This window comes from Pollachius pollachius, assembly GCF_949987615.1.
Source record: "Pollachius pollachius genome assembly, chromosome: 15".
NCBI lineage: Eukaryota > Metazoa > Chordata > Actinopteri > Gadiformes > Gadidae > Pollachius > Pollachius pollachius.
In genome coordinates, this window is record NC_136948.1 from 16,042,725 (window position 1) to 16,056,701 (window position 13,977).

The 13,977-nt window shown below is 43.3% G+C and overlaps 1 protein-coding gene across 1 annotated transcript; it reads left to right on the plus strand.

Annotated features, from left to right (window-relative positions):
• The first annotated feature begins 5,540 nt into the window (after positions 1-5,540).
• On the plus strand, positions 5,541-12,324 carry erich1 (glutamate rich 1). The gene is made up of 6 exons (XM_079752637.1): positions 5,541-5,835; positions 6,185-6,322; positions 6,605-6,754; positions 8,716-9,132; positions 9,751-9,942; positions 12,035-12,324. Exons 1-6 carry the CDS (start codon positions 5,817-5,819, stop codon positions 12,112-12,114), a joined length of 996 nt encoding a protein of 331 aa, XP_079608763.1. The 5' UTR covers positions 5,541-5,816; the 3' UTR covers positions 12,115-12,324.
• The last annotated feature ends 1,653 nt before the right edge of the window (positions 12,325-13,977 follow it).

Genomic DNA, 13,977 nt, shown 5'->3' on the forward strand with positions numbered 1-13,977 from the left:
TTGGGTTGCACTGGCAGCCTCCAACGGTACACTGTGCAGCCCCTCTGATATATTATTGATTTATTTTTTGGCCCAGTCAGCTTTTCAAATACAATGGAGTGCACTGCAGACTGAATGGGAAATGAGTTGTAACATGCCCTGGCTGTAGCACTTGCCAAAGCAGCTGTTAGGGTACAAACACAGCACAGTAAGGACATCGGACCTTCAGGGTAAACATACAAGGCAAACACAGGCAGTGAACAGTCAGGATTTATGGATTAGAAATGAGCAGAGGCCAGGCGTGCCGTGCAATGCATTGCGGACTGAGAGGCAGTCGGTGCATCAGATCAGCACCATGGAGAGCAGCCATTAGTCAAGTTAGAACACTCAAGTGGTGGTCAGCCTCTAAAACTCAGCCTGCTTTATTAACAGCACATATTAAAAGTGATGGACCACAGGATCTTAAAGTATGAAATAACTATCGCATATCACCGAGAGATGTGTCCACTACACAGCCACTGACCATCTTAAAAAGCATATTGTGAAAAAGTATGTCGATGTACAATTCAAATTCATCAGCCGGGGGCGTGTGCATGTGTTTCATTAACAGAATACACTGTTCCCCATACTGTCTTCTCTATTATTATGCAGTACATCAGTACATCAAAACAAAATTCCCACAATCATAGTTAAGGCACCTTCTATAGAACGGGGAGATGCAAAGTAATCAGAGAGCAGTCAGCTTGATTCCCTCCCCCCCTGCCCCCTCCTCACCACTTTCTCCAGCGGATAGGAGGCCTTTTCGGTCTACTGCGCCAATCAAGCTCCCAGTCCATAAAACACACTTCCCACTGCAGAGACAAGGGCAGTTCTCTCACGCCTCTCTATTAATCTCTGTACCGAGTGTTCTCTGGCCAGCCCACCAGACTCATCAGCCAGGGAACGGATCTTTATGTAGGAAAAGCACACACTGCCGCAATCCCATTTTACATCACGTGGAGGCCGTCTGATGTCGGGTTGGATGGCAGGAACGTGCGCGCTATTAGAGCTTTAAGTGCTGGAACAATGGAGACGGGAAGAAATTAGGCTGCCTTGGATACAGAGCAGTCACTTCCAACAGGCTTCAGGAAACAAGGTTGATCGAAGAACAAAGAAAGAAAACGTGAAAAAATAAACAGCACACTTTATAAGTGATTCCTTGAAGTGGTCTATTTTAGGGATACTGTATACAGAGGCTCTCTGGTTGTTGGTTTGACAAACGAGGAGGAGATTAGAACAGCATTGGGCCCATTTCTCTGGGCTCTGGGAAGATTTAGAAAGTACATCATGAACCGATGTGAGGTTTTTACAGCGCTCATGCAGGTTCTCTGAGAATTCATATTTTGCCAACGTGATTTCACCTCGACCCCTTTTCATGAGTCAGAGAAACCAACCGCCAAAACATCTCACTGTATACGTTTCATGGTGAAAAACGTGACCTAATGTACTTCCAATAGTGCGGTGCTGTGATCAAAGCCCTCATATTAATGGCTGCGCAATTAGGAGTGAATAGAACGCCGCAGATGGAGGCAGCAGCTTGCTAATTGAGCCTGTAATGAGTCAGATTCAACCTGAGGCTAGGTGGCAGCTAGCGCTGCTAATGCATAAGGCCGGAAGGAGACTGTGAAGTTCGCCTGCCGGAAGCATGTGCCCTACCTCAACTGATGAATGAATGAGCTGGGCAAACACTCTCTCCGATCTCACTACACCCAGCCCATACCCGGCTGTTTGAGCAAAGACACACGCAGACACACTCATCGAATGATTACATGCATAATAGACCACCACTATCTATCTGCTCAATTTCCTCCACTTATTTTAGAGGCGGGATGGTCTCGGAAAGTTTGATAAGTGTGAAAGTCAGGGGCGATCAAAGATAGGAATAGCGGGCACCAAGCAAGAAGGTGTGTTACAGCGGAGGATAAGGGGGAAAATGAACGACCAGGAAGCATCAGAAACACATTTTATCTACACCATGCTTGATTTGTTTAAAAAGTGTTGGCCAGTCAGGATAGAAATAAAGCAAGTCTCACAGAAAGAGGGGGGGTATGGAGGAGAGAGCAGAGGATAACATTTCACACTGCATGTGCAAAATACATCTACACAGGTGTGGCGTTAGACAATATCTTCATCAAATTTAAAGGATGGCCGGATTTGTTGTTACATGAGGCAAAACCTAGAAAAATTCAATTTTAATTTTACCTACTTTATCATCCAATAAGGACTTGGATGGATAGGTGGTCTAGATTAGAAGGTATCTAGTCAGACCGTAGTTGACTTCATGTTCACAGTCTATATAACCAATGGCCAATAGGTCCATAAACTGGCTACGGTTGTTGCTATAAAGCTATTAATAATAGGATAACAATCGAAATAAAATGACCATTAGTCATCATACCTTATTCCCTAATATGAATCAGCATTTTCAAGCCTAAAACACATTTCTAACCAAGGTTTATGGAGGATTGCATTGTGAAGAAGGGCCTTGTGCATGTGTAGGGCTTCGTTCTGCTCCTCTGCATCGCTGCTGTTTTATAAAGCTGATTCAGGAAAGGCTGAACAAGCAGCAGCACATCGTAGATGGCTGTAGGGACGCAGCGGCACTGTGACTGAATTTGATGAATTCTTGGACAAAGATGGAAGTTCACAGCAAGAGTAAATAAAAGTGTTGGTTTGCTGACATGTCAATTGGCCAACTTACGAACAGGAAAGAAAACAAGACCTGTGTGTGCGTGTGACAATCAATCCTTGCACAAGCACATAATGAGTTTCACAATAGCTGAGAAGTACTAAGCTCACCTAATTACTCCTTAGATTCTCACATTAATCAAACAAAACCAACCCATCCTCAACCCATTGAAGATTAAAAATATATCACCATCTCGCAAGAATCCTTCACCATCATATGCGGTTTAATCAGCTTAGAGGCTGCGGGTAGGCGTGTGGCATCGCTTTAGGCCGAGAAAGAGTCTATGTTGCCCGCAGGGTTGCAGGGGTAACAGGAATGGCACACCAACACACCTGTCACCGGCCAACATACAATTGTTTTGCCTCCAGACCGGTGTACCTTTTTGACTTTGTGAGATGTTTAGGCAATGCAATCTGATCCTAGATCTGATCCTGTTGGACACATGGGAATTGCAAAGGCAAAATACGAGTCAAATATGATCCACTCGTTATTATTCACTTGATCTTGTTGTCGACTAGGAATATAAAATAGGTTTAGTAGGGTGAAAGCCACCGTGAAAGCCAGACAATGTAATTTGGAAAGAAAAAAGGTAAAGAATGCTCATCCAGGAAAGATGGAGAGGAATTTGAAATCACGCTGGACTTCTATTCTATTCTATTATTATCTGTTATACGAACAGATGATATACACAACTTAAAATTTGAACAAATATTAACTGGAACACGAACACTCAAAAACTCACTGACCCAAAAAGCACTTCTTCACCTTAATTTGACCAACTTTCCACATAAAACAGCTCAAATCATTAATGATTTGTCCGTTCTATCCCTAAACCCTGGCAGTACACCAGTGCACCATTGACTCAACTCAATATGTAAATAATATATTGACCAAGCTGTTGCTGCCATGGACAAAAATAAAACTGACCTAATGTTAATATTACAGGAACAGGAAGTCACTTTACCCTACTATTTACATTCTCTGAAAGGTGTCCATTGTGACGCTGCCTTGTGATTACTAAGCCTAACCGCCAGCCTGCTACAGCTCATCTCAAAGCACCTACATAATAAATGAACAGGAAATCCTGGGCACTAAACAATGTCCCATGCCTAGAAAATGCACTTTTCATGTTTGGTTTTCTGTACTGCAGCAAGCACTCTCTGATCCAGAGTCGCAATGAAGGCACCAGAAAACTCACCCACGCAGCTGGTAGTCATTTAAGAAAATGACGGGCTCTCTCAGTGACAGAGACTAAAAATAGGCCTTTTATGTTATTATTGGCTTTATTCTTCAAGATTACGTCTAGGAGGATACAGGCACAAGCTAGAGATGTTTTGGAGGGAGGAGGGGGGTGGACCGTTTGGGTCTGTGTTTATGTGCAAAAGGAGGGGGGGGGGGGTGTTTGAGTGTGTGTGTGTGTGTTTTGGGGGAGGGGGGGGGGCACAGAAATAACTAAATTTAGCTTTTCAGGCATCACAATGAAAGTTATATTTTTAGCACCTCTAGAATTTTGATGTTCCACCATGTGAAAGCTGGCAGCTGACACTTTGTCATTCAGTGTGCGCTTTGGAGAGCTGTGTGTTTGTGGGTGAAACAGCTAGGTGTTTTATTTCACACAACTTATATTCTGCTTTTTGTTTATACTCAATCAAAGCCAATAAGGGATGATATCAACACTTCATGCATATTGTCGTTTACAATGGCACAACGGCAATGACAAGTGTCTTCCACAGCCGCACTACCGTCACCCCAGATACGCATATATAATCATGCATCATCCCAAACAAAAACAACAGGCCTGATTGCTGTGCAGTGATAATCAACCCCTCACAGGAACAGAGACTCACAGCTTAATTAATCAACAAACTCTAATTATCGGCCTTATAGGATTTGTGTTGTTCATATGTGTCATCAACCAAGGAGATTACTTTCAGCTGCCAAACTGCACATGGACATTCACTTGGAGTGGACTTAGCCACTGCAAGTAAGGAGTTGACAATGGGCTTTGTCAGACCAAGGGCAAGCTTAATAGATCATAAGTCTAGCTTTTGTGTGACAAGTTGACAACCTACCCCAAGAACAATTTAGGAGAAGTCAGACCCAGCACGCAAATTCATTGAGATATTAACCTCTTTCAGATAATTTTCAGTCCGAAAAAGTTATTTTTATTTTCTAAACTATTTACGCAAGGCAAGGGGAGTGTTAGCCGGTGAATTTGCTATGCATGCAAGTGTGCAATATATGCTCCAGTTGTATGTGGTTACTACTATAACATTTGAAGAGATGCTTAACAGAGCATATTTTTACTGTTATTGCAACTCATACTAAGAAGTGAACCAGTATGGCTGAATACTAAAAGCTAGCTCTGAAAACCCACCCATCACGTCAAATAATTCACAAATATTAATAAATTCACACAATTAAGACAAAAAATTCGGGATGCTCAAGATCCACATTTGTTAACAAAACATCTATTTATACATGTGAGAGAAGGGAGGTTCGGTTTTTACCTTTTTCAGAGCTGACATTCTAGGCAGTTCCTCCACCTTCAAACCCCGTTCGTACGCTGAGGTCCCAGGCTAAGTTTGGAGAGTGCGCAAATGTGAACTCAGTCCGGCGCTGGTGCTGAGGCTGAGCCATGGGGTGGCACCTACTTGATATTCTCATCGCGCTTCCCATGCGCTACTGTCAGAGCAGCCTTCAGAGCTGGCTCGGTGTGCGCATGGCCAACAGCGCTGTAGTAACTTGTTTTGGACACAGGGGGAGTGCTTGTTCACTTCTCATTGAGACATGTTGTCTATGTAGCTCGTTAGCTTGCAGGACAAATGGGCACTGCGGCTTGGAGTCTCCAGGAAGTTTGGGAATTTATCAAACGGAGCTGACTTGTTGAACACAGATTCCCCTTATGTTACATGCTTCTACATTGTCATGTCCTATAACCTAATGTTTTATCCAACATTCATGTTTTAGCCTTTGGTGCGATGAATTTGGACTCAGGCTAGTTCACCATGCTTTGCTAGCTTGTTAGCTAGCCACCCAACCAACCAACCACCATCATTGTCCTCGTATCACGGTGCATATCACATTGAATTAAGCTACGTTTGTTGAAATGGCACAAAGGAAAGACGGTGAGTGTGGTTAATTCACCAGCTACCTTCTCAACCAGTGAGCAGATTGCCTATGCTGTTTGTCGCGGCTGGTGAGCTTATCGAAATCTCGTTATCTGTAGTATCGCGAGCATATGTTGTAAACAAATACACGTGCTACCTGCCCAACTCCGCAAATAGTACACTCCCAGTAGGACATGAATATTTTATATTTGTTGATTTGCTATTCCTTTTCTGAATGATCTACAATATTATGTGTTGCTAAGCAAACTAAATGCATTAAAAAAAAACGTTAATTTAGCTGACCACATTATATCAGTTAAGCTTGATAAAGAAAGTATCGCAATCGTAATGGTTTTCTTTCTTTCAGTATTCCAATCAAAAGTCCTCAACAAGCTTTACCATAAAGCTCCAACGGAGCAAAATAACCCTAACCCTATTAATCTTGTGGAGACATTGGCGAATAAACCTGCTCTGAAAAGAAAAACATTTCAGAATTCAGTCAAAGGTAAACCCAACATTACACTGTATATACTATATATGTAACTGCCATGTTGACTGTTTCATCCATACACATCACACACTACACTGAAATAATTTATAGAAAAACCTTCAGTTTCATTTTACGCTAAGCACTTTCCTGTTTCAAGAGACTTCAAGTCTGGTATAGTCTGCACAAACATCCCCCTTTTTATGCCCCTTACAGACAAGCACCGCAACAGTTAAAGTTCTCCCTCCCCCTTCAGTGTATGTTTCATAACCCTCCCCTGTACCTCTTTCTGTGTCTTAGATGATGGAGAGTCATTATCCAGCAGCACTGATCCAGGCCTGCGGGTTTACACGGCCCTGCCTCCACCCGCGGACTACAGGGCGGGCCCCCAGGGGGAATCCGTCACACAACCCCAGCCGGAGAGGATAAATAGTGATGGGGAAGCAGCTGGTAAGAGCGTCGTTATCTTTACATTTATGACGTGCCTCTGCTCGCCGCGGAGTTTAGGCTCCATTTACCGTGTCAGAGATTCTCCACCTCAATCAAAGGGTGCGAGTGTGACTTGTAGGGAGGATCTTTACCAGCCTCAACTAAGCAAGGGGGATAAACTGCTGAAATATACTGTACATCCAACGTTAACCCTGTCTACAATTAGGCTGATATTGACTCACTTAACCTCAGTCACATTAAACTCTATGGTGAATTATTAAAGCTCAACGTTTGGATCCCGAGGGTAATTAAAAACATCCTTAATACTTTGAATCAATATGCTTTTTAATACCGATGCAATATATGCTTGCACTGAGTTGGGATTTCTTTATTTATGTTTCGGTGGAATGATTTTGTGGGTGGCGCGTGCTATATAAGAAATTAATTTGAATGTTGCGGGCTGTATTCTGTATTTACTCCCTCCATTAGTTCCACTTAGCCTGGCTATGCCCGCCTAAGTACTTCCGCTCAATTTTCATTTCCCTTCAGTACTACGTCTGGGTTTGCGGTATATTCCTGGGTTTTCTCCGTCCAAATTTTGTGCGTCCAATCAGCGAACAGAGGGAGTGGCTGAGAACAATGACGTTAAAGTCAGCACCCGTTGACGGACATCTTCACTCACAGTGTTTGGTTTGTTTACAGCCTGCGCGCAACATGATTCCCGGCCGGTCCCGGCGCATGTACGTCACGACCACATGATAGCGATTGGTTATGGGAAGATCCAATATTTTTAAAATTCAACAGACACCCGCCTTCAAGTGAGTTAACGTTAGTCAATTGATTGGGTCCAGACTCTCAAATCACATCCATGTGCATTATTATTCTTTATATTACTCCGGGTTCAAACTCTGTTTGCCCTTTTTGGCGTAATTATTTCTCTCATTATAAGAACGTTTTTGCCCTAAAACCAGAAGTTTATTTTCTTTTGGACTCTTTTTGGACTTTTGGACTGCCACAATAACTTTTAAACACATCACACCCCAATGTGGAGGTCTATTTTAGGCTTACATAGACTGTATAAAACAGCTCAAAGCCCATGCCATTTGCACTACTGTAGGACAGATGTAGCTGCCTTAAGTGGTACACCGAGCCGCAAATATCCTATCCCCCTTTAGGATACTAAACAAGCACATGGACATGAATTACTCTTCTACATATTTAATTGAATCCACTGCATTTTAATGATTGATTCACTATAAATAATACGCATTTTCTAAATGCTCTTGCAAATGAGACATCTCCATCATCCATGGGAATACTAGATAGTGTTTCAACTCACAGCCATCTACCAGTGTGCTAGTATTCATTGGAAAACACTGTTGCTAAGTTGTGATCTATACAGACCAGAAGTTGATATCAACGAGTTTGCACTGAAACAAGCAATCGCTACCCACAGAACTGCAGTTTGTACATTTTTCCAGCTCACGTTTTGTTCTGGTATCTGCTGGTGCAAACCTGCCACTAAGGATTACCCTCAGTCCGGCTGCCTCGTAGCCCTCAAGTGCTCTGAGCTCTTACAGAGAGGCGCTGGAGATGTGGGAGGGTAGAAAACAGAGCGTTTAAGCGGAAGAGAGTGTTGTATCCGCAAAGGACCCGCAAAGGATTTTAATTCATTAATCAAATTGTATACACTTTTTTAACACCCTGTATGCTATTTTTTATGTAGTAGATTGATTTTTCTTTTTACTATAGTTCATAACTGATTTGTTTACACTTGCAATGGCTTTCCAATAGCAACATTTTCCATATGGAATTCGCGTTAGTCTTGCCAAATGACATGTCAAAGCTATCTCCCTTGGGTTCAAAGAGGCACCCTAATGCATCCTATAGTGTACGGACAATGCACCCGTTATAAGTCAAGACACGGTGCGAACTAAAAGTAATGACCAAAATCAAACTTTTTATCTTTTCGCTACCTACAGCAGAGAGCGGCGACGACACAGACCAAGACGGACAGAGCGAAGACCAAAGGAGACGCAGAAGAAGAAGGGGGAAAAAGAGGCGTGCGCTCCGCGAACGTTCCCCCGCCGATGGAGAAACCGGGGCGGCTGAACCCAAAGCCAGACACCTCACACGAGACTCCAATGTCTCCGCTGAGGGGGGAGATGGTGGTGGCAGTGGGGAGCCCCTGAGCAGAAACAGAAGGAGGAAGCTGAAGAAGAAACGCCACAAAGAGAAGCTGCACTCGCTGGGCCTGGTCCCTCGGGCCTCTGCTCTGGAGTTCACCTATCAGAAAGAAGGAGACGTGGAGGAGGAGGAGGAGGAGGAGGAGGAGGGGAAGAGTGCAGCTGAGGTGTCAAGGTTCCTCAGGAGCACCATGGAGATCTACCTATCAGACGGTGAGCCGTTGGTTGCACTGTATTTGTAAGGTGGAATATCCCTGTGAAGATGAATCCACTTTATTTTATTTTACTGAAGTGACGATGTTTGACATTGATGTATTCAACTAAATATTACTATTTAAAGCAATTGATTGCCGTGCCATTAGAGCTAACTTGCAATGGGTTTTTGGACGCGATTTGGGTTGCAAATCTGTGACTGAACCCTGAGCTGGCTGCTTCTTGCTGTCCATTGGTTACAGGGCTCTAAATGTAACCATGGTAATGGGTCGGGCTGACCAGACCCATGTTTGTTCTGTCTCATTCACTGCCCCAAACAATTTGGCTGTAATTCCGCACTTGCCTTATTGTCATTTCTACAGAAAGAAGAAATAGGCAGAACATGCTTTTCCTACAAGTGTTGATATTTTACGTTAAGTTTCGATGTAAACTTATTTTAGGTATTTATTGTTGTTAATGACCAGGCCTTGAATTTTGTAGAACATAAATGTGTCTATGCGTCTGATTTAACTAATGCATTTTCTTTTATCCTAAATAAGCTCTGATGTTTAAAAAAATTCAACATTTACTGTACTAATTCACATCCTATGCCCCGCACCGTTCCTTCTCTCGCTCCAGGCTCAGTGCATCCAGACTGGCCTACTCTGCCAACCGCAGCAGTGCAGAAACTGCTGAGCAACGTGAGCGACGGAAGCGCCCCTCCGTCAGTCCTGAGGCAGCTCACCCGACTCATGGGGTTCGTGCAGCGCAAAGAGGCTGGCAGGCTGGCCCAGGCCCTGGACGATCTCAGCACCGCGCCCCTGGCTATAGGTCGGTTGGTACAGATGGCTTGACCCTGCCTGTGCGTGGAAGCAGTCAGTGATATACAGTTGTAGAATACTCCCTCGCGTATGTTCATCACCTGCGCTGCTTACATGCCTACATAATGCCTACATCCAACCTTACTTGGACAAACCTGCCTTTAAAATAACTTGTCTTGACTTGACACAGACTTGCCCTTACCTGCCAATTGGAACACTATACATGCCCCGTCTTGCCAAAATTGGATCCATGCATGCCTTTACTTGCCAATATTGGATATGTACCTGCCTTTAGTTGCCATTATTAGCCACACACTTGTCCTGACATGCCAATAGTAGCTTGATGCATGCTGTTACTTGCCAATAGTCTAGTAAGGGGCATACCTGCCCAGCTACACACCTGCCCTGACTTGCCAATATTACCAGTCACGGCTTGTTAATATCAGATACATACCTGCCCTTATTTGTAAATAGCTGCAACACTCACAGCTGAGCTCTTTATAGAAACACTGCGTGTCTCAGCTTGCCCTCCTTTCTCTGGCTTCATACACAGCTGTACAAATAGTTATGTTGGCATGGTTACCCACCTGGGGACACGTAGCTCTGGTAAAACCTGATTGTTTGAAATTGTGAAAGAAATTGTGTCTGAGTGTCTGTTTGTGTGTGTGTCTGTCTGTGTGTGTGTACGCCCACTCACACAATGCATGCATGCATGCATGCATTTATACATTTGGCTGACTGGATATCGGGCTGTTACAAGTACGGACGTACTTGTGTCTTCTGAACCATGTTTCTTTGTTAACATAAGTCACAGTGAAACAATCGGTTTGAGGTGCCAACCATCAAAAAGAGAGCATTCTGTGGAGTTTATTTTCTAATAAAGAGCCCACAATAGAGCTTGCTCTAGTTTTGCCCCTTGACTTTGTTGCTAAACCATCCAAATAAGGTCCTGAAAAATGGAAAAATGGCGGTGGATTATAAATGTTAACAACTGGGCCATGACATTTGTTAGGATAATGGTATAAGTATTATAGTCATTGAGACAAAGGTATCAAGGATCTTTCTTTAAAGAAATAATCAGAATAGATTGTGCCTCCCTCCAGACTCTCTGCCAAAGCCTCATTCCTTCCGCTGGATACCATGTTGTATATGTGCTGGGAAAGGCAAATAAAAACAAAAAAAGCTGTGGGCATAATCAACCTGCTCAAATTGCTAAAAACATTCAAGCAACAAAGAAATGTTATAGTATATTGAACATGATAAGGTTAGAGATTTAACATTTCAACCTCTGTATGTAAATGTTAAACAAACTGAATGCCTTTGTAGCTAACCCTATTCAGAATTCAATACATTTAAGCTTAAAATATACTGACCTATTTCTTGTCTACCTTCCTGGCACGCTAAGAGAAGTCTGTAGATAATAATTTGTCACTGTCATCCAATAGCAGGTTTGATTTACTGCAATGCAGCACAGCAAAACAGTTTCCTATTCCAGACATACACAAGTGGCAGTAAGGGCTTTGTAATGCGGCCAAAACGGCACATGAGCAACCCACCTTTTGTGTGAACAAAATGTATCTTCTATTCCATACCAAAGCACCCCTCACACACTCCCCCATGACAGTCCCAGTCAGTGGACCACAGCGTAGCAAAGAAAACCTATGCTTCTATAAAGCTATACTTTTTCAGTCTAGTTCAACCCATAAAGTTTCCTTCATGCATCTGTTCGACTGCTTCTTCCTTTTCATGAGATGTTATGGGGAGGGGTGGAATATAAAAAATGGATTCTGACCATATTGGATTCTTTTGATGTATTTCTTAGAAGAGTAAGTTTGCCTTGGGCAGCCACTAGGGAGATGGAGAAACATTAATGATCGTATTTGTACACATGCATAACTAGGAGGTGGGAGTGAATATTTGTAGATTAAACAACATGAGTTGTGAAGATTTTGGCAGCGAAAAAGGGAGTTCTTGTGATTAGCAAGACCCAACGCACTGGCTATGGAGAATGGGATGCTTGCTGACAGCTTTGTAACATTTTATTCTTATTCTGGCTCATCCTTGCTTTTCTTTTCTTTTTTCTTTCTTGGTTTTCCCCTCAGAAGAAACTGCTGCATTTGTGCCTCTGTTCAGATACTGGATCACAGACATTCTCCTCATGCAGAGAGATGCAAAGGAGTGACCATCTGAGAACACATCCGCAAGGCTTTGAGAATGAGACCCAGAGGCTTCTGAAGGACATGAAGAGTAGCCATGCCAAGCCATAGGAAACACAAAACAAAATGTATTGGCCAAGTCAAGTCAGCTGCCAATGCCAATTTGATCCATCAGAAATTAAAGCAATACAAATTCACTGTTGTTAATGAGGAGAAGGTGCTAACCATGTTTTCTGTACAAGTATCTCTTGATTCTCTGTTAGATGTATTCAGCAACACCTAAACAAACTCCTGCTTAATAAACGGCTGCATTTTGGTACCATCAATATCTGTCTCACTTTTACTGAAAAACCAGCTTCCCCACATCTTTGCCCAATTCAATCTTTTCTCCCGCCACAATTAAACTTGTCATTATCGACCCAAGCTTTCACCGCCAGTCATTATACTTTTATCTTTTTACCAAGTGGTTGATGCAGTCTAAATTGGATGCCTAATTGTTATTAGCATCATACTTGTCCTCCCCCTATCTGCCTTTAATTGCCAGAAAACCAAATGTCAGTTGTGCTTGAAGAGCCACCCAGACTGCAGATGTCATGACATTTAAAACCAACCGGCTAACTGGGTAGCTTGTCATTTAGATCGACGCTTCACAAGAGCCATTCCCATTTAAGAGGGTGCATCATGAAGCCTTTTCATCCCATCTGGAAATTGTTAATGTCCTTTGTGAAAGACAACTTTGATTATGTTATGAGGGTGTCATTCGGGTCATCCACATGAGGAATAACCGAGCGAGTGACGTAACTGGAATCATACCCTTTTGAACCGGGTGCGCACCAACAAGCAATGTGTGCACAACGAACACCTCGCAAGATTGAAAGACCAGTAAACCACTCCGGGGGAGATCAGAGCTCAGACGGCTGACCTGTCGATCTGCACAGTAGTCTGTCTTAATAGGCCTGATGGTGCGTGAGATCCCCGCTTGCCAAGGGAAGAGGTCGGTAAAAGGGGAGAGAGGATTATCCAGGGTTGGCAGTGCCATTAGACGCCTGAATGATTCCCATATTGCACAAAACCGGTTTGACAGGAAAAGTCTTCTGGGTTATACCGCTTGTTCGTTTAAAGCCACCTGTAGCAATTAACTTGTGACTTTGGTCAACATTGCAGCATTGCTGCATTCTTACAGCAGATTACTTTGGGGGGCCGCCATTTGTGACCTCCGTTGAAAAGCCACCCACCGCCAGATGCCAGGCATCTGGCATCTGGCGTGATGTCGTAATGGTCTCATTCTGGATGCATTAGCCGACAGGGACTACAAGGACGCAACCCACATTAACCCAAAATGCTTTGTTTGTATGTATTTCTTTAGTACACCACATGTATTTGTAGTGATTGGCACACACTTTCCTTTTTGGTTATTTTTTCGGTGGTTAAGGGAGGTTAAATTATTTTTATTTCTTGACATTAATATTCCATGGTTTCACCACAGTGTTTAGATGTTACGGGGAAGCTCTGAATCCTCGGCCGCGGCCTCAGAGATTTCCGCGTCGTATGAATCAATGAGGGTACGAGGTCAGCTCGGCTTCTCCGCTCACAGAGTTGAGATGAAGGTCCGGTTGGCAGTTGTTCTTCCTGGGCTGACTCTTTTTTCGGTGCACCGAGGGAGGTGTCCTCAGCATAACCTCCTTGTTATAAGGACTCTGCTCAAGTGCTCAAAACCCAGAGGCTATCCGCGTCTAAGGATGTTAAAGTCTCCAAATGTGTGCTGATGCTGCAAACATACGGAAAAGAAATGGCCAAATCAGCTGACACTGCAGATTCGAGCCATTCTTTTGTGTTTGTACTGTACAGCCGAAACCTGTTGAACCTTTTAGATTGGAATCCCTTTAGTT